The sequence below is a fragment of the Electrophorus electricus genome, chromosome 5, assembly GCF_013358815.1.
Source record: "Electrophorus electricus isolate fEleEle1 chromosome 5, fEleEle1.pri, whole genome shotgun sequence".
In the NCBI taxonomy this organism is placed as follows: domain Eukaryota; kingdom Metazoa; phylum Chordata; class Actinopteri; order Gymnotiformes; family Gymnotidae; genus Electrophorus; species Electrophorus electricus.
The window spans coordinates 25,030,317-25,048,242 of NC_049539.1; the positions used below are offsets into that span (position 1 = coordinate 25,030,317).

At 47.5% G+C, this 17,926-nt stretch overlaps 1 protein-coding gene across 1 annotated transcript in view; it reads left to right on the top strand.

Moving 5' to 3' along the window:
• Positions 1-468: 468 nt before the first annotated feature.
• sgsm1a (small G protein signaling modulator 1a) overlaps positions 469-17,926 on the top strand; it is a 40,480-nt gene continuing 23,022 nt past the window's right edge. Inside the window, exons 1-3 of the mRNA XM_027027172.2 lie at positions 469-866; positions 984-1,027; positions 13,051-13,126. Of these exons, the coding sequence (XP_026882973.2) occupies positions 854-866; positions 984-1,027; positions 13,051-13,126 (133 nt within the window). The 5' untranslated portion in view covers positions 469-853. The remainder of the gene's footprint in view (positions 867-983; positions 1,028-13,050; positions 13,127-17,926) is intronic.

Here is a 17,926-nt window from a genome sequence, read left to right on the forward strand (position 1 = left end):
AGGTGGCGCGTGGGGACCACCTAATGCACACGCGCCCAGGGCGAACTTGGACGTGTACTAACAACCTTAGTTCGTGTAGCGTGAACCCCAGTTAGGCACGCTAATAATGTTATACTCGGAGATATTCAACGCCCACAAATGTAAATGCAATCTCTGTCGGTTAAATGATACAGCATTTTCCGTTTAATCAACGTTTCACATTATCTCGGAGTAATTACCCTTTTCCTTTTTTTTTTTTTTTTTTTTTTTTTTGTGAAGCCAACATAAATTCCGTTCACTAACTTTGCCTTACTGCATTCAGCGCCGTGGAGTCGTTATGTGAATGTAAAATCGTTATGCATGAATAGGACTTCAGTGGTGACGTTTCGCACACCCGCGAGAAGAAGGTGAACCCCGTGGGGTTAGGGTGAGGGCTTCGATCAGCCGTGCCAGGGGGCACCACGAGGTTGCTTGGCTACGTATCCTATCAAGCATTCGCGGCCAAATCACATATTCGGGAAGACTCGACCGCTTCGCTTTTAGCCACCATCCGAAAAACCGCGCGTGGGGAAAAACAACACACGACTGCGAACACGACGTTATGTTTTTAAAATATCAGCTTCATAAAATCTATCTAGTTGGTGGTATTCTCATTGCAAACAACGAGAGAATTCATAATGGCACGGAGTCGGGTGCATAAGCGCAAAAAAGCGCAAAAAGCGCAAAAGGCCAGCACGTTGGGGTCGGTTTGGGACCTCGTCTGTCTCTTTAAACGCCGCGCTGCAGAAGGAGGCGCGTCGCCGCGCGCTCTGTCCATTTGGAGAATTCAGTCGCACAGAGCGGAGCGAGGAGCTGCGCTCGAGCCATCGCAGCCATGGCAACTACAGGTGAGAGGAGCTCCGCTGCCGCGAGTTTTTTAAAGGCTTATCAGAGCGCACGCTTCTGCAGTTACTGTGGGTTTGATCTACCGGGAGGCGCATTTCGACCATTTTCTGTCGTTTCAGACGCCGAAACCCGCCAGAGGCTGCTGCGGAGCGTGAAGAAAGAGGTGGGTGCTCCGCGCGTAACCACGGCGGCGCGAGCTCCAGCCGACACCTTCGGCTGTCAGCACGTGACTTGTCGGATCGTCCAAAAGTCTCTTGCACGGGATTGTGTCCAGACGGCGAGCCCGAAGCGCGGTCGTGTGTGCGGTATCTGGTCTGGTCGGCGCTTTCTCCAAACGCGTCGGATGTTATGATGCGCCTTCAGGATTTAAGACAGTAGAATAACCTTTGGTTTGCTTGATGGTCCCGGGTTCCCTTGTCTGGATGTTTATTGCTGGGATAATTGGAACATAGCGTGCTTAAGTTGCATTGGGCGCATGCTTCTTTGCACGTGTGTTTGTGTGCGTGTAGAACAAAATATAATGGCCATCGGTTGTCCCAAGAACAATAGAAAAACATGACCATATTGAAAGGGGGAGGGCATGATGCTGTGTGTGTGTGTGTGTGTGTGTGTGTGTGTGTGTGTGTGTGTGTGTGTGTGTGTGTGTGTGTGTGTGCGCGCGCGTGAGAATGAGAATGCATCTGTGTATTGAGGGGTCTCTGAGTGAATTATTCTGGTTAATATGCGTGGCGTTTGAAATTCATATTCACAGTCTGCGATGTGCCTCAAAGATCCTCCGCACTAGATGCTCAAGGAGGTGTCACACGAGGAAATGTAACTACAGTTGACTCTTATCAGAGGTACACGCGATGTTTCAGGCATACAAGAGCAATTACACTGGCCTGTAAAACGTGCAGATTAGTTACGTGATCTTAGTCGGATTTAGTTGGATTCGGTGATGCATTCTTGAGAGATAAGTGTGTGTGTGCGTGCATGTGTGTGTGTGAGTGAATGGTGTAAGATGAAAGACTAATCAGTCAATCCTTCGTGTTTCTGAAGGGTGACATCACTGTATAAACTGAATGGAGTATGTAACCTTGTAACACTGATGAAGAAATGATCTCCCAGTATCTTTTTACCAAACTGTCTCTCTGTCTGTATCTTCTTCTCTCTTTCTCCCCTCAGTCTGTCTCACTCTTTTTTCACTCTGCCCTCTTCGATCCCTCTTTTCTGCTCTCTGTTGCTCACTTTCTCTCTCGCTCTTTTAACCTCTCGCCCCCCGCCCTGTCTCCCGCTCCCTCTTCCGATTTATCGTGATCCTTCTTTCTCCTCTCTCCCTCTCTCTCTCTTCCTCTCCACGGAGAAGACCGATTCTCCTTTATGATCAGTTCCTTTAGACTGCGCTACATCTCCCATCGCAGCTTTCAAGCTCGCAGCAGCTGGGATCACTCGCCTTCCTCAGCCGCTTCAGGGCAACAGGACACCGGTGGAATACTGCCGCTGTTTCCCCGTCGCCCTGGCCGTGACTCATGCCCTGTCACACCTCGGAATTTTCAGAAAAGGAAAAAAAAAAAAACTACCTCCACTTGGGGCACATGCCCCCTTCCTGAAATTCCGTTCCGTTTCTGTGCCACTTTCCCTATAGATGACATGATCCCAGCTGCGCCGCAATGATGGGGTCCAATCGACAACCTGCCATGCAGTTCTCCTATTGAAAACTCTTTCTAGATTTACATCTTTGGCAGTGCAGTCTGGATGTCTGGCAGGCTAGTTGGACTCCTTATTGGACTGTTGGCTGGGATCCTCAGAGATCTTCCTTCGGGTTGCAAATTGAAATGTTACAAATAGAACAACAGTGGATTGAGGCAGAACTGTACTGAGGTACAGTAAAAAGCCTGCTTCTCTCTGTCTCTCCCTCTCGTCCTGCTTCTTTGATCAGGCTGTCCAGTTTGATCAGGCTGGGTTTGATTACTATGCCTGTGGCTTATTAAGTGCTGGGCTGAGTCACCTGGGGCTGTGTACACAGACCACAAACCTGCCTCTTTCCCTCTCTCTCTCTCTCTCTCTCTCTCTCTCTCTCTCCTTACACACACACATGAATACGCACACACCTGTGTTGACACAGGGTGCGAGGTGTGTACGCAGACCGCCTGGACACATACCAGGCTTCAGCTCAGTGTGTGTTTGCCTTTGCCTGCACGTTGCCTTTTTTCCCAGCGGCCTGAGGTCCTGCGCCTACTGCAGCTTTGTAGGACAAAGACCAACACCTTACTGGATGGACAGGTTTTACTCCACCCCACCACCACCCCCTCCCCACACACAAGTGGTATTTTTCTGTGAGAAATAATAAACGTTCTCTCCACTGTCTGTATTGCACTGCCATTGGGGGGGGGGGGGGTTTCTATACTGAAACTCCTTGGTAATCTGCAGATCTAGTTGACTAGAGAACCAGCTTCCAGCATTTTTAATTAAAGTCCAATAAAGATGTAACAAGCTGCAGCTGCATCCAACTTCCACCACAGTTTGTCAGAACCAGGGTCACATGACCTCTCAGGCTTTTACTCAGACATGTTGAATAAGTGACACAGCGAGAGTAACATCTCGAAGTCTCAGGCACAAAGGTCCAAAGAATGGCATCCGTAGATCCAGCTCACACATGACCCATCTCCCCCATCGTGTCGGGACTCTGAAACCTGACAGATCACGTCTTGTTCCACACCATCTGCACCACCACTGACGCGACAGACCTGCCGTGGTCCAGCTCCGCGAGTTCTTACTGGACTAGCTGCCTCCAGAGGGTGTCCTCAGTCACTGTTCACCTCAGCCCACGGCCTCTGTCATGTAGGCCCTGAGGGGTTTTACCGTGATCCTCGCTCCCATGCCAGCAGGACTCACAGGGTTCTTTTACGGCCTTTTAATTACTTTTGATGTCGTTTTGTTCTTCTTCTCCAAGCTTAGTAATTTTTCCACTGATAACATTTTTCCTGACTTTAGCTCGTGTTTTGAAGCAGGAGAGATGACACCCTTTGTCGGCGGGTGAACAAAATGATAACATGCTGCCATGTCCCGAGACAAATAAGACAACAAGGCCCTGTGCAGCTCGGGCCGTGACCCATTTCTCATCATCTCACCTCATTCTTTGGGTTTTACTTCTTTTTTCTAAAGATCAGCCGGCACCTGTGGTGATAGTGAATCCATCACAATTCTTGTGGGAAGATTGGTTGGCTTCCTCCAATCCCATGATACATCCCTGCGATCTAAGGAATCAACTGGAATCTGGGAGAAAAGGCTTTGGAAAGAGGCAACTAGGAGCACTGACTGGATCAATCTCAGGCACGTAGATGGTGCTAGTGAAGTTCTGCCCATGATGGACGTTTCTGCCCACACACGGTCCACGTTCTGCAGCCGTTTCCCATTACCAGCGGCAGACGAGCCGTCTGCTGTGTGTAATCGCTCCGTAATGGGGATTTCCAGATGCCGCCCGGTCTCAAATGTGTTTTTGCCAGTGAATCCTTGCTGGCTGATTCATTTAGTCTGTGCCGCGTAGCTCCAAGATGCTTCTTTGAACCCTCTTGCATATGTTAGCGTAGTTCCCTCTGCAGATGGCACCTAGTGAAAAACCCACTTGTTGAATAGGAAATGTAATGGCCTTGGAAGAGGCCCTGCAGTGGTTGGTTCCGTTGTCTCTGTTAGCGGTGGACGTGGGGTGGGAACTGGGCTGTTGTTGAAGCGCTGGAGGATCCAGGCTCCAAGCCCCCGACACTCTCCCTCCTCAGGGGAAGGCCAGGGAACATGGACGCAGCAGGTTCTTCACGTCCACACTGCTCCACACAGCTCCACACTACTCCACACTGCTCCATACTACTCTACACAGCTCCATACAGCTCCACACCGCTCCGTAATACTCCACAATACTCCGTAATACTCCACACAGCTGCACACTACTCCACATAATCCACACAGCTCCACACTACTCCACACTACTCCACACAGCTCCACACTACTCCACACTCCCCGGAAGCAGTAATCTCAGAAGCACAGGCACTTCTGGCCACAGAATTGCACTAATGAAGGCACTTTTGTTCAGGCGAGGGTACATTAGTCAAATTGATGGCCTTTTTCATTACGCGCATCCTGTCGTGCACTAGTACTGACTTCACTAGACCCCTCGTTTTGCAGGTTGCCATGATGAAGAACGCTACAAAACAGGCTTCACTCGCACGGTACCATTCACGCTCCTCAGATGCTAATCACAACCGCTGGGTTATTGATCGCATTAAATGACGGCAGCTGTGCTCCTCTGAGGACGCAGCATCGGAAAGCACCTTGGCTTTAATGACCCGGCATCCTGTTCGGTGTGGGAAGAAGCCCTACGATTGAGGCAAGGGCTCACAGGGCGGGTTCCCAGTGACCTGTTATGTGACTCCTTCCTGCACCTTCCACTTCTCTCCTTGCTAGTGTCCTCGTTAACCCCTCAATCAATTAGCGCCAATTAGGGGAGTTGAATGTAACCGAAGTCTTGATCAGCAAAGCTGCTGTTTCCCGAGCGAAGATGTGGGAATGCCGCCTCTCGGTTGACTGCATTTTTAAAAACAAAGCTGTTCTGTATATCGCTGCTAAGTTATGCTGCTAAGTAGTGTAGACTAGTGAGAGTCATGTGAGTTTTTATTCTGTGATCAAGTTACGGTGGGGAGTTGTGGTGAGGTATTTTAATTACCATGAGCTGTGAAAGCACACACACACACACACGCACACATGTGCACACACACACACACACACACACACACACACACACACACACACACACACACGCGCCCTACCTTTTTTGCATGCCTAAGCTGGGCACACACTAGTTTTTCACACTCTTTGTAGCTAATGCTGGGCCAGGCAGTGTGTGATTCTCACTTACCAGTCATGCTTGGGTAAGCTGGGGTGACTGTGAGAGTTTAGTGCAACATCACACACACACACAGACACGTCCAGAAACAGCAAGCGATCCTGCCAGTTCTCACCAGGATGCGAGACGTGTTGCGACGCATGCTGTTTCCATGGAAACCTTTGTCATGGTTCCGAGACATCAGTGGCTACAGAATCTCAGGAGAACTGGACTCACACACACACACAAACACACACACACACACACACACACACGCACGAACGCACATATTTAAACTCAACATTCTTGGTAATTAGTCAGTGGAGGCCAATATGAATTTCAGGACATGTGTATCTGCACTTGCGGGTGCAGCCTCCTTCTGTCCATGCACCTCTACGCAGAGCTCAGAGTCCCTGCCTCTTCCTCTTCCTGCCCCATGCACTTCCTGTCCATTTCCCAGCCTGCACTGCCCACAGCTGACCCGGACCCCACCTCTTCTGCTTGCTCCACCATCATTTCCTGGTAGGGCCATATAGGTTGGCCAATACTGAGGTCCCACCGATGCTACCCACCAGTAGTCTCTTCAGTTATTTTGCACCAGGACATTTGTGCGTGCACACACATGCTGAGAACGCAGTTAGACATACACACACACACACACACACACACACACACACACACACACGCACACACACAAGCTGTTCATGAGCACAGGTATCAGACTGTACTCTACATTTTCATCATTCAACATATTTATTTCTCACTATGAGTCAGAAGTGTGCGTATCATTGGTAATGTTATTCACACCACCGTGCTCCGTAGCCCATCAACAGTCTCATTACACTCATCAGGCACGCTGCTTGACGCCTGACTGGACTACACCAGGCTTCCCCCATTAAAGCTCCAATCGGTGCCATTACGAGCTGGCAATCCAGCTCATAGCCTTGCAGCAGTGCAGCCTTTTCCCGTTGCCACGGCGCGGTGCCCAGTAGAGTCCCTTCTCGTGTCGTCATCGTGAGTGCCCTCGTCACGAGTGACCTCCGTGACAGTCCCGAGGTCACGGAACGGCCCATCCCTTTCTCCCTGTCGACCTCCAGTTCACTCTTGGATCTACTTCTTCTTCCGGAGGTGGAATGTCGATGTTTGCTCCGTCCCCCTCCCCCAAACCCCCCAAAAACCCCCCTGTTCCCACAGATGATGATGATGATGATGACACACTCGTGTGGACAGGTTGCCCAGGCAATGGCCTTCTTTTTCATCCTGCATCCCTTAGTCCTTGGCTTCATCGGGGGCTGCCAGCCCTGTAACCCTATACCACAGTGAAGCCTGGCAGTGTAAAGCCACTCCACAGCAGGCAAAGCAGGACACAACTTTACAGAAGACAAAACTTTACAGAAGACAAAACTTTACAGAAGACAGATATTTAGAGAAGATAGTACTTTACAGAAGACCCAATTTACGGAACTGCCTCAAGTCACAGGGAAATGTTTTATTAGATTACATTTGTTGATCATGTATGTTGACTAGTGTCAGTCCTGTATGTTGACTAATGTCAATCATGTATGTTGACCAGTGTCAGTCCTGTTTTTGATCAGTTTCTGTCCTGTATGTTGTCCAGTGTTGGTCATGTATATTGTCCAGTGTCAGTCTTGTATGCTGACCAGTGTTGGTCATGTATGTTGACCAGTGTTGGTCATGAATGTTGTCCAGTGTCAGTCCTGTACGTTGACCAGTGTAAGTTTTGTATGTTGACCAGAGCTGAATCATTCTTGGCTGATTATCCCATCTTGACTTGTAGAGTATTAAACCCAAATTACACAAAATATCTCAAGCATAATTGTATATGCTTAAGCCTTGAGACCTTCTGCTAAAAGATTGACCTCCCCCACTTCAGAAATCTGTGTGTGTGTGTGTGTGTGTTTCTAATAGCAATCCCTATCTATCTCTATCTATCCCCCCCCCCCCCCCCCCCAGCTACCGAGACTATATAAAGCTGTGCTCTGAGCTGGGAAAGATGGCAGTATTGTGCTCCACGCTCACAGCAACTGCTCCAGTGACTTGGACTCTTCAGTAATAGATTCCGTCTGGGAGCCTGAGACCGTGCCGCCCAGCGGGGTCAAATAGGTCTCCACGAGTCCTCTTGTGTCTCGGCCTTCACACGTCCAATAAAACCCAGTCACGCAAACTCAGGGGAGAGGTTCTCCTGGCCGGGGGGGGGGGGGTTCTGTCTCTCCAAACTACAGGACCACTGCAAGGGGACGAGCGGTGCAGACGCAGGAGACACGTCTACATTTCTTTTTCGATGTTAGCAATGGAGAAAAAATGGTAACCGGTTAGCAACATTCAGAAATGAGATTCACACTCTTCAGAGAGATTCTCAGTAAAGCTTCTTTTAATCTTTTTTGGACTCATATTGTTTGTACGTAGCAGACTTCAGTTACATCCCAAAGAAAAACCCGTACAGCTCACGTTACGCTCTGTTCGCATGTGTATATGAGCGATAGGACAGGCGAATGGGACTGTTTGATTGTTAAATAGGGTTCAGCCCCTTTCCTCGTGGGGTTGGGGTGAAAGGAGAGCATGCTGGGATATGCGAATGCTCATTGCCATGCTCCTGGGGCACATGTAGATGCTCCATTATAGCTGGAAGAAAACATGACGGAAATGAAACTGTTTTTGTCTGCTTGGAATTTGCCATGTCTTAGAGCACTAGGGCAGTGTTTAGCTTTAGCCTTCAGGGACATCATTACCTGTGAGAAATGGAGCACTAGGAAACTCCCTGTGTGTGTGTGTGTGTGTGTGTGTGTGTGTGTGTGTGTGTGTGTGTGTGTGTGTGTGTGTGTGTGTGTGTGTGTGCGTGTGTGTGCGTGTGTGTGTATGTGTGTGTGTGTGTGTGTGTGTGTGTGTGTGTGTGCACATGCATGCGTCTGTGTATCTTTTTCTCTTTTTGTTACATACGTCATTACTCTCTGTCCCCTGGTGCTTTGATGCTTGTGTAATCTACAAGAGAGGAAAAACACACATCGACAGGAAATTAGCAGCAGCCCCCTTGGGGAGACCATCAGCAGACGCCTTCTCTGCCAGCCAATAGACAGGCTAATTGCTTTCACAGCCAGGTGCCACCGAGCTGCAGGCACAAGACTGTGTGTGTGCCCATGTGTGTGTGTCTGTGCGAGTGTGTGTATCAGTGTGAGTATGTGTGTCAATATGTGTGTGTGTGTGTGTGTGTATGTGTGTGGGCGAGTATGTATGTCAGCGTATGTACATGCCAGTGTGTGCCTGTGTGTAGTGTGTGTGTGTGCCTGTGTGTGTGTTTGCATGTGTATGTGTGTGTTTAGTGTGTGTGTGCGTGTGTGTGTGTGTGTGTTTGCATGTGTATGTGTGTGTTTAGTGTGTGTGCGCGCGTGTGTGTGTGTGTGTGTGTGTGTGTATGTGTGTGTTTAGTGTGTGTGTGCGCGTGTGTGTGTGTGTGTGTATGTGTGTGTTTAGTGTGTGTGCGTGTGTGTGTGTGTGTGTGTGTGTGTGTACGTACATATTTGTGTGTTTAAGGTCATTTAGTGCAAAATGTATGAGAGGTCATTTAGTGCAAAATCAATGAAACACTCAAATTTGCACTTGCACATTCAATTGCACATAAATAAATGAACTGGCAATGATTTAAACCTCAACCACCTCATCGCTCTGGCCGTTTGTCTAGATCGCGTTCTTCAGGAGCGTAAACTGCGAAGCAGTGTTCAGCAAACCTACCCAGCTACAAGAATCAGAGAGGAGATCTGGCAGGAGACCCAACCCAACTTCGGCCTTACTGCCGAAGAGAGGAGATGATGCATACAGGAGGTCTTGTGCCTGTACTGTGGGTCTGCAGGTCACGCCCTCAGAGAATGCCATGTCAGACCTAACATTTTCCAAGTCGACCCCTGGAATGCACGCAGAATCCATTCCGCTAATGTGGTAACACGCTAACGTGATGAGTATTCCCACAAAGGGGTTGGTCTCCAAATCTTTCATGATTCCCGGTTTGGTTGGCTGTCAGTCCTTTTCTGCTATGTTCTGCTATCTTCCATGACTGACTCTGCAACAAAGCCTTCAACCTGGCTGCCCTTGATAGAGTCCCAGTAGGGGCTGGATCCATCACACACTGTAATAAACCCATAAGACCTAGACTTTCTACCAGCACACTTCATTCCGAGCTCATATCCTTCCTCTTAATGGAAACCTCCTCCTTCCTCATTATTCTTGGTCTACTATGGTTAGAACAGCATGATCCCGTTATATCATGGTCCTGAGAGAAAATAATTCACTGGTCACCACGATGCTTCAAGGACTGTTTAAAACTCCCCGAAAGTCCAGCAGTGGACCAGGTTTGTTCCATCCCCAATGAATAGCAGGACCTCTCTGCCAGTTTATTAAAGACTTGGCTTCCCAACTGCCTCCAGCTGGCTTCCCGACAGCCTCCTCACCGCCCATGTGATTGTGCCATAGAAATGGTCCAAGGGGCCACATTACCAAAGGCATTTATTCAGTCACTCAAGAGGAGGAGAGAGTTATGGAAACCTACACAGAGGAAGCACTAAAGCAGGGCTTTATCCAGCCTTCAACTTCCCCCATTGCAACAGGCTTCTTCTTTGTGGAAAAAAAGAAAGACGATGGGCTCCGCCTGTGCATCAGTTACCGTGAGCTGTATCAAATTTCTAAGCAACATACCCTCTGCGTCCCATTCATGCAGCACTAAAAACAACTCAAAGACGCCACGTACTTCACCAAGCTCGAGCTTTGTAGTGCCTACAATCTAGTTCGGATAGCCACTAGCGGTAACTATGAGTACAAGGCGATGCCTTAAGACCTCAGTGTGGCACCCTCAGTAGTTCAAGCCTTTAATAATGTGTTTCGGGACTTCTCTGGAAGCTATATTATAGCATACATTGAGAATGCCCTCATGTATTCTCCTAATCTCGATACCCATGTGCAACACGGTCTGCTCTATTCTCCAACGAATCCCTGACCACCAACTGGGTGTTAAAGGAGAGAAATGGGAGTTCCACCTCACATCAATGTCATGCTTGGGTTCTAGAATAAGTCATAGTGGGATTATTGTGGTTGACCAAAAAATTGAGGCTATACTCAGTTGGCCAGTCCCTGCTTCCATCAGAAAGCTTCAGTTTTCTCGGCTTCGCCGGAATCTTTACAGAAGGTTTATAAGACATTTTATCAGTATAGCAGCTCATCTTACTGCAGTCCTCATATCCTTGGGGATATGACCAAACTTTACTGGAACTTTGACACAGAAAGGGCATTTCACCAGCTAAAAAGAGCTTTCACCACTGCTCCCATACATAAGCATCCTGATCCGGTGTGGGAATGTGTCCTTGCTCAAGCCTGTAGCTACAGGTACCTTGGACAAGGTTTTGCTGGCATGCCACATTCTGATGACGATTCCAAAGAACATCCAGCCAATCACCAACCATTTACATGTTCATCATCACCAGACTATTAACTGCACCTGCTACTTGTTTCCTCTGCCTGTTTATACCTGCCATTACTTCTCTATCTTTGTGAAGTATCGCCACTTGTCAGTGCACACCGACGTTATAGCCGATTGTCTTGCTGTTATTCCGAACCCTTTTCGATTCCTTACTTCTGTTTTTGCCTGCCTCTTTTGGATTCGTCTTGCCTGGATATTTTGTCTCTCTGGATTCCGACCTGGACTGTATTTACTCTCTGATTGTGATGCTCCCTGGCTCTGTTTATGCTGTAATACTGGTGCTGACCCTTGCCTGTGTTTTGACTACCGTGTTGCATTATCTTTTTCTAATAAAAACCAAGCCTTGTTTGATCCGTGAGCATCTGGCTTTAAATGTCCTTATGGTATAAAAACTGCTGATGAGTTAGGGAAATTTGAAAATTAATTATAGATTTCGGGTTTTTGATCGGACATAGCTACTATAAAAAATTATAAGATTATGTGTGTTATCTTGGTAAATAATCAGAATGATTGGCATTGATTAGGTTAGGTTGATTGAATACTCCAAATTGTCTGTTATGAATGTGAATGGTGTGAACTCTCTGTACTTTTCTACAATTTTGAATATCTCTACATCTCTTACTAGAGTTCACTGCATTTACTCACCTGGAATCTTCTATCTATATAATATATATCTGATTGTGTGTGTATGTCCAGTGATGATTGGTGCTCAGTCAGTCCCCCAAAGAGCTGTGGTTTATGATAGAGAGTACACTGTGCACAATTTGGCTTCTCATTGGTGTGTGAGTGATTTGATTGTAAAAGCTGATTTCTGTTTGTAAAACAACCTTGAGTTTGAGAAGGGCACTATATACATGTGACTAATATTACTATTAATAACAATAATTGGGAGTGCTTAAAATTCAAAAGTGTGTTCTAGTGGAGGGACATTAATACATTGTCTGTGTCAAATATTCCATAGATCAATTCCAAAAAATTGAAGTGATTCTGTGCCAATTAAATCCCAGATCTAAACACTGATTAATGTGATCCCCTTTCTGAGTGTACCACGGCCGATCAGGAGCACTAGTGTGAGGTGTACAAGGTGTTGGTGGAACTGCAAGAATAGTCCTTCCTCAGTGTCTTTGATCTTCAAACTCTAACATATTATCAGAATTAAATGCTGATATAACATTTTTTCATTTTTTAGAGACCTCTCGTCACCTTATATTGACAAACATGCTGTATAGATATTTAATATCTGCCTTCCTGTTACAATGAAATGACGTCCAGGTGCACTGTAAATTGTTTTACACACACACACACTGCCACACACATACACACAAGCATAGTTAAATTCTTTGTTTATGCAGTAGGCCATTTATGGGGAAATGTTTCCTAGGCATGCACAAGTGTTTCATGTGTATGAGCAATTAATGTGCATGTGTGCAAGTGTTTCACTGATTATGAAACTCAGAGAGTTTAGCTGAGCTGCTCTGCCACCTCCTTTCACCAACTCTCTCTCCCGCTCCCTTTCTATATCTTCCCTCCAGCACCTTCAGTAGCAGGTGACTCATCCATTAGGCCTAATGTTTACCCCTCATCACCATCACACCATTCTTTTTTCTCACTGTAACACCCCTTCCTCTCTCTCTCTCTCTCTCTCTCTCTCTCTCTCTCTCTCTCTCTCTCTCTCTCTCTCTCTCTCTCTCTCTCTCTCTCTGACATTTAGATATAGATCCCCAAAAGAGATTTCGGACATGTTCGGGTGACCGCCCTGTACAAATCACTGTGCATTTACTTTATTAGTCTTTGCATCTGTTACACCCCTGTGTGTGTGTGTGTGTGTGTGTGTGTGTGTTCATCACAGGTCAAGCAAATCATGGAGGAAGCAGTCACACGGAAGTTTGTTCATGAAGACAGCAGCCATATTGTCTCCTTCTGCGGTGAGTACAACAATATTTTACACATGCTTCAGTGCGAATGTTTTAATTGTTCAGTACTAAACCAGGATGTACTGAAGAATGATGGGGCATTCTACTGAGTCCAGCCCTCATCCTACTGAATCCTGTTACAACAGTGTCCCTGCAGTGTGTTGGACGGTACTAGAAACCCCACGCTACCAACCCAGCAGACATATTTAATGCCATTTATAGAGTAAGAGTTCTGCTCCTCAGAAGTGTGTGTGGAGAGAAACTACACACATACAATAGACATATTTGGTGAGTTGTGAGAAACACCTTTTTTTCTGTTTAATGTAGTCTGTGTATTTTGTGTGTATGTGTGTGTCTGTGTTTGTGAAATGTATGTGTGTGATGAGAGGCTTGTGGGAAGTGGGATAATTCACAAGCGGTTACACGCACTCACACACACGCATGCACACGCACACACAAGTAATATCTCATGTTTCATCTGCTGTGTGATCCACCGTTAGAAGGGTCCTCTATCAGCCCTGAAGAAAACAGGCTTCTACGGTAGAGACGGAACTGTGATGGGTCTCAGCAGGGATACAAAAGTCTCGCTGTCTGAAAGAGATGTTGTTGTTGGTCTGCTTTCATTTGTCTGGTTTGCCTGCTTTTATTTCTCTGCTATTTTTCTTTAGTAAATGTTAAAAGCAGACACTATGATGTGATCAAAGACACATGATTTCTCTCCCACTCTCTCTCTGTCTCCGTGGCTCTATGCGTCTCTCTCTGTCTCTCTCTGTCTCTCTCTGTCTGTCTGTTTCTCTGTCTCTCTGTGTCTCTCTCTTTGAGATAAGGAGACAACGGGCCATGATTACATTTGAAGTAACCATTTGAATCACAACCATATTTTACTGGGGGAAAAAATTTCATTAGGCACTGATGAAAGAGATCTGGAAGAAAGTCCGAATGAAAATGTCATATTGAGTACAGAGGAAAGAGACGTGAGGAGAGGACAGAGAAGATGGGAGGAGAAGGAGAGGCTGTTTAGGTCAGTTTTGAAAATCTGGTTTTCTAGAGCGCACTTCATTGTTTATGCGATTCTGCCATGAAAAATCATTATTTTGGAAAAATATGAAAAGTATGTGTTTCTCTGAGTGTGTGGGCAGCGTAAAGCAAGCAGTAGTCATTTTGAACAGAGACTAGCCTACTGAACAGACACACACACACACACACACTCACTGACGTGAGCGTGAGGACCAGCTTGTCATGACACAACAGTTTGGAGTGTGATGTCGTATTAATAAACTCCCCCGCTGACTTGCCGCGTTAATGCCCGGTTGGCGTTAAGTGTCGCCGGGCCATCTAATCGTCGAGTGCTAACACGCCTGCTGACGCGGGTAGTGGGAGGAGAAGGTGAAAGGTTGTTGGGGCCATGAAGCACTTTTGAAGGGATTGGGTTAAAGGTGGGCGGGGCCAGGGTGTGCTTTTTGAAGGGATTGGGTTAAAGGTGGGCAGGGCCAGGGTGTGCTTTTTGAAGGGATTGGGTTAAAGGTGGGCAGGGCCACGGTGAACCTTTGAAGGGATTGGGTTAAAGGTGGGTGGGGCCAGGGTGTGCTTTTGAAGGGCTTGGGTTAAAGGTGGGTGGGGCCATGGAGCACTTTTGAAGGGATTGGGTTAAAAGTGGGTGGGGCCAGGGTGTGCTTTTGAAGGGCTTGGGTTAAAGGTGGGTGGGGCCATGGAGCACTTTTGAAGGGATTGGGTTAAAGGTGGGTGGGGCCAGGGTGTGCTTTTGAAGGGCTTGGGTTAAAGGTGGGTGGGGCCATGGAGCACTTTTGAAGGGATTGGGTTAAAGGTGGGCGGGGCCAGGGTGTGCTTTTTGAAGGGCTTGGGTTAAAGGTGGGTGGGGCCATGGAGCACTTTTGAAGGGATTGGGTTAAAGGTGGGCGGGGCCAGGGTGCACTTTTGAAGGGCTTGGGTTAAAGGTGGGTGGGACCATGGAGCACTTTTGAAGGGATTGGGTTAAAGGTGGGCGGGGCCAGGGTGCACTTTTGAAGGGCTTGGGTTAAAGGTGGGTGGGACCATGGAGCACTTTTGAAGGGATTGGGTTAAAGGTGGGCGGGGCCAGGGTGCACTTTTGAAGGGCTTGGGTTAAAGGTGGGCGGGGCCAGGGTGCACTTTTGAAGGGCTTGGGTTAAAGGTGGGCGGGGCCACGGTGCACTGCTGGTACTGGGAGTACCAGGTTGTGGAACTGCGGCGATCCGCCGCAGCCTAACCAAAGAACACAAGCTCGTTAACACGAAAAGACAGCGTGGCCTTTATTTAACCCTTCTGCTGCGTGCGGCCCACTATGAACAGACCCTTTCAGTAAACACTTTTTGTTAAATGTCACGCTGGCTACAACTACAGTGAAGGGATCTTGGATCAGCAACCTCTGTTTTCTCCTCCCCTCCCCTCCCCTTCTCTCTCTCTCTCTCTCTCTCGCTCTCTCCTCTTATATCTATCACTTCTTTTCTGTAGCTGAAAAATGCATCAAGGAGGCCAAACAGCATAAGGAATTCTTCCGTTGTAGGAGGCGCATTTTAAGTACACATGGGAGGTGCAGGTTAACACACTTGTATACATTGCTGTAACGTTCTGAGCAGTTACAGAGACGGAGTCGATCGCAGTGAGGCAACTGCAGCTTTATTAGAGAACAAGGGGCTTCCACAATCGTAATCCAAAGTACTATATAGGGACATCAAGAAATCAGTCCATGGTGCGACCAGTTCAGACAGGGAACAGGCAAAGAGAGAACAATCCAAAAATCCAGGCAACGATCCAACTAACCATAAACAGACAAAGATATTCAACGGCTCAGAAACACGCCAAACAAGTAGACGAGACATCGCAAAGACAAACACAGGGATTATATACACGGAGACTAATGAGGACTAATACGATACAGGTGATTACAATCAGGTATGCAATTCACTAGTAGGCGGAGCCGAAACAAAAGAAACCAAAACTAGGAAACGTGAGCAGACCAAAACATGGTGCCATAGCCATTGGGACCACGACTCCAGGGAGGGGTGAATGTGGCAATTGGATGTTTGAATACACTTATATTCATGGACATTTTGAATACACTTATATTCATGGACATTTTGAATACACTTATATTTGTGGGTGTTTTTGTCTTTTTCCTAGTAAAGTGTAGATATGCTTGTTGGACCATATTGTTGTTTTTTAAGATTATTTTCATTTTCAGTGTAAAAACACCACAGGAACTAGGCAGGGTGAAAACTTAGAGAAAAAGTACAGTTACAATCCACGCTTCTGTTTGTAACACATATACATCCGTGAGTAGGCACTCCACATACCACACAGGCTTATTCTTCTGTTTGTAGCGTATACATCCATAATATTATATAAAAGAATTGGACCAAATGGTAATGAAGCATGTTACCTCATTTAACCTCATGTTACCCTTCCACTAATTTAAATACCAGCAGTCTGTTCTCTCACGCATTGTTCTGGGTTGATGTTCTGACATCACGTCCTGTGCTTGGTCCTTTTGGTGCCTCTGGTTCGCACGGTGTCGATACTCAAAACAAACCGCACCGGAGTGTGTTTGGAAGCGGCCCGAGATCGACCCGGTCTCGGTGTGCTTATCCGGTGCGTGCGGGAGGCTGAAAGGCAGCGCTCTCAATGGCTCTAACAGACCTCACTAACACATTGATCGCACCAAGGTTTTTTGCCATCGAACCAAGGCTACCAAATCTGAGCACGCTCTAAGAAACAGAACCGGAACAAAGCCGTCAGCAAGTCTCTTGCTGGAGCATTAGATATTAAGAGCATCAGGCAGCAGCTCTAATTCCATGCTGGGTCACGTGGGAAATGTAGTTCCCAGCACCTAATAGAGCCCGTGTGGTCACTGTGCTGCCCTGAGGCCGTGAATGTCCAGCTGGCAGTGGTGGACACAGATAACTGTGGCCCTGTGTTTACAAACAGGCATTTTTTGGTGCCTGCGCTGTGTGTCAGGGGGTGTTCTGTCAGTTTCTGGGGCTTTCTGTCACTGTAACACCACAACGGCCAGCACCTCGGCGGTGGGGGGTGGGGTTGCAGGTCTCTGTCACCACGGTAACGCATGCTGTAGAAGCCATTAGCGCTGGCAATGGGGCTGCATTTTTTATTAGGGTCACAACCAGGGCCCAACACACATGCACACACACACACACACACACACACACACACACACACACACACACACACACACGCGCACACACACACACACACACACACACACACACACACACACACACGCACACGCACATACACACTGCATTATCATTTCCTGTGACATTAAATCCTGGGTTGGGCTGTTTGGCATCAATATTGCCTTGGAAACATCAGAGACTGCTGATGAAATTTCACATTCCCTGATAACTCGGTCCCTCTCGCTCTCTCTTTCTCTCTCTCCCTCTCTGTCAGACTTACACTTTCGCTTTATCTCTTTCACCCCCCCCTTTCCTCCTCCTCTCCCGTCTCTCCCCTTCTCTCGTTTTCTTTTCTCCTCTTCCCTTTATTCATGTGCTCTTTCCTGCCCCCCAGTGCTGGTTTCCCTCTCATAGTCTCACTCTTAATATAACAGGTTTATTAAATCTGCGCTGATTTGTGCGTTCTTGCTGTGTGTCTGCCATCTCTCTGGCTAGCAGAGTCTGGAGAATCAGCCTGCCTCACCCCTCGAACCTACTGCCCTCTGTCTAAGGAAACAGGTCTTCCTCCCCGCTATGCTCGCGTTTCCTTACGCACTCAGAGGATGGCGCTGGCAGCTGTGTGTTTCTGGGCGGCCGGGAGCCT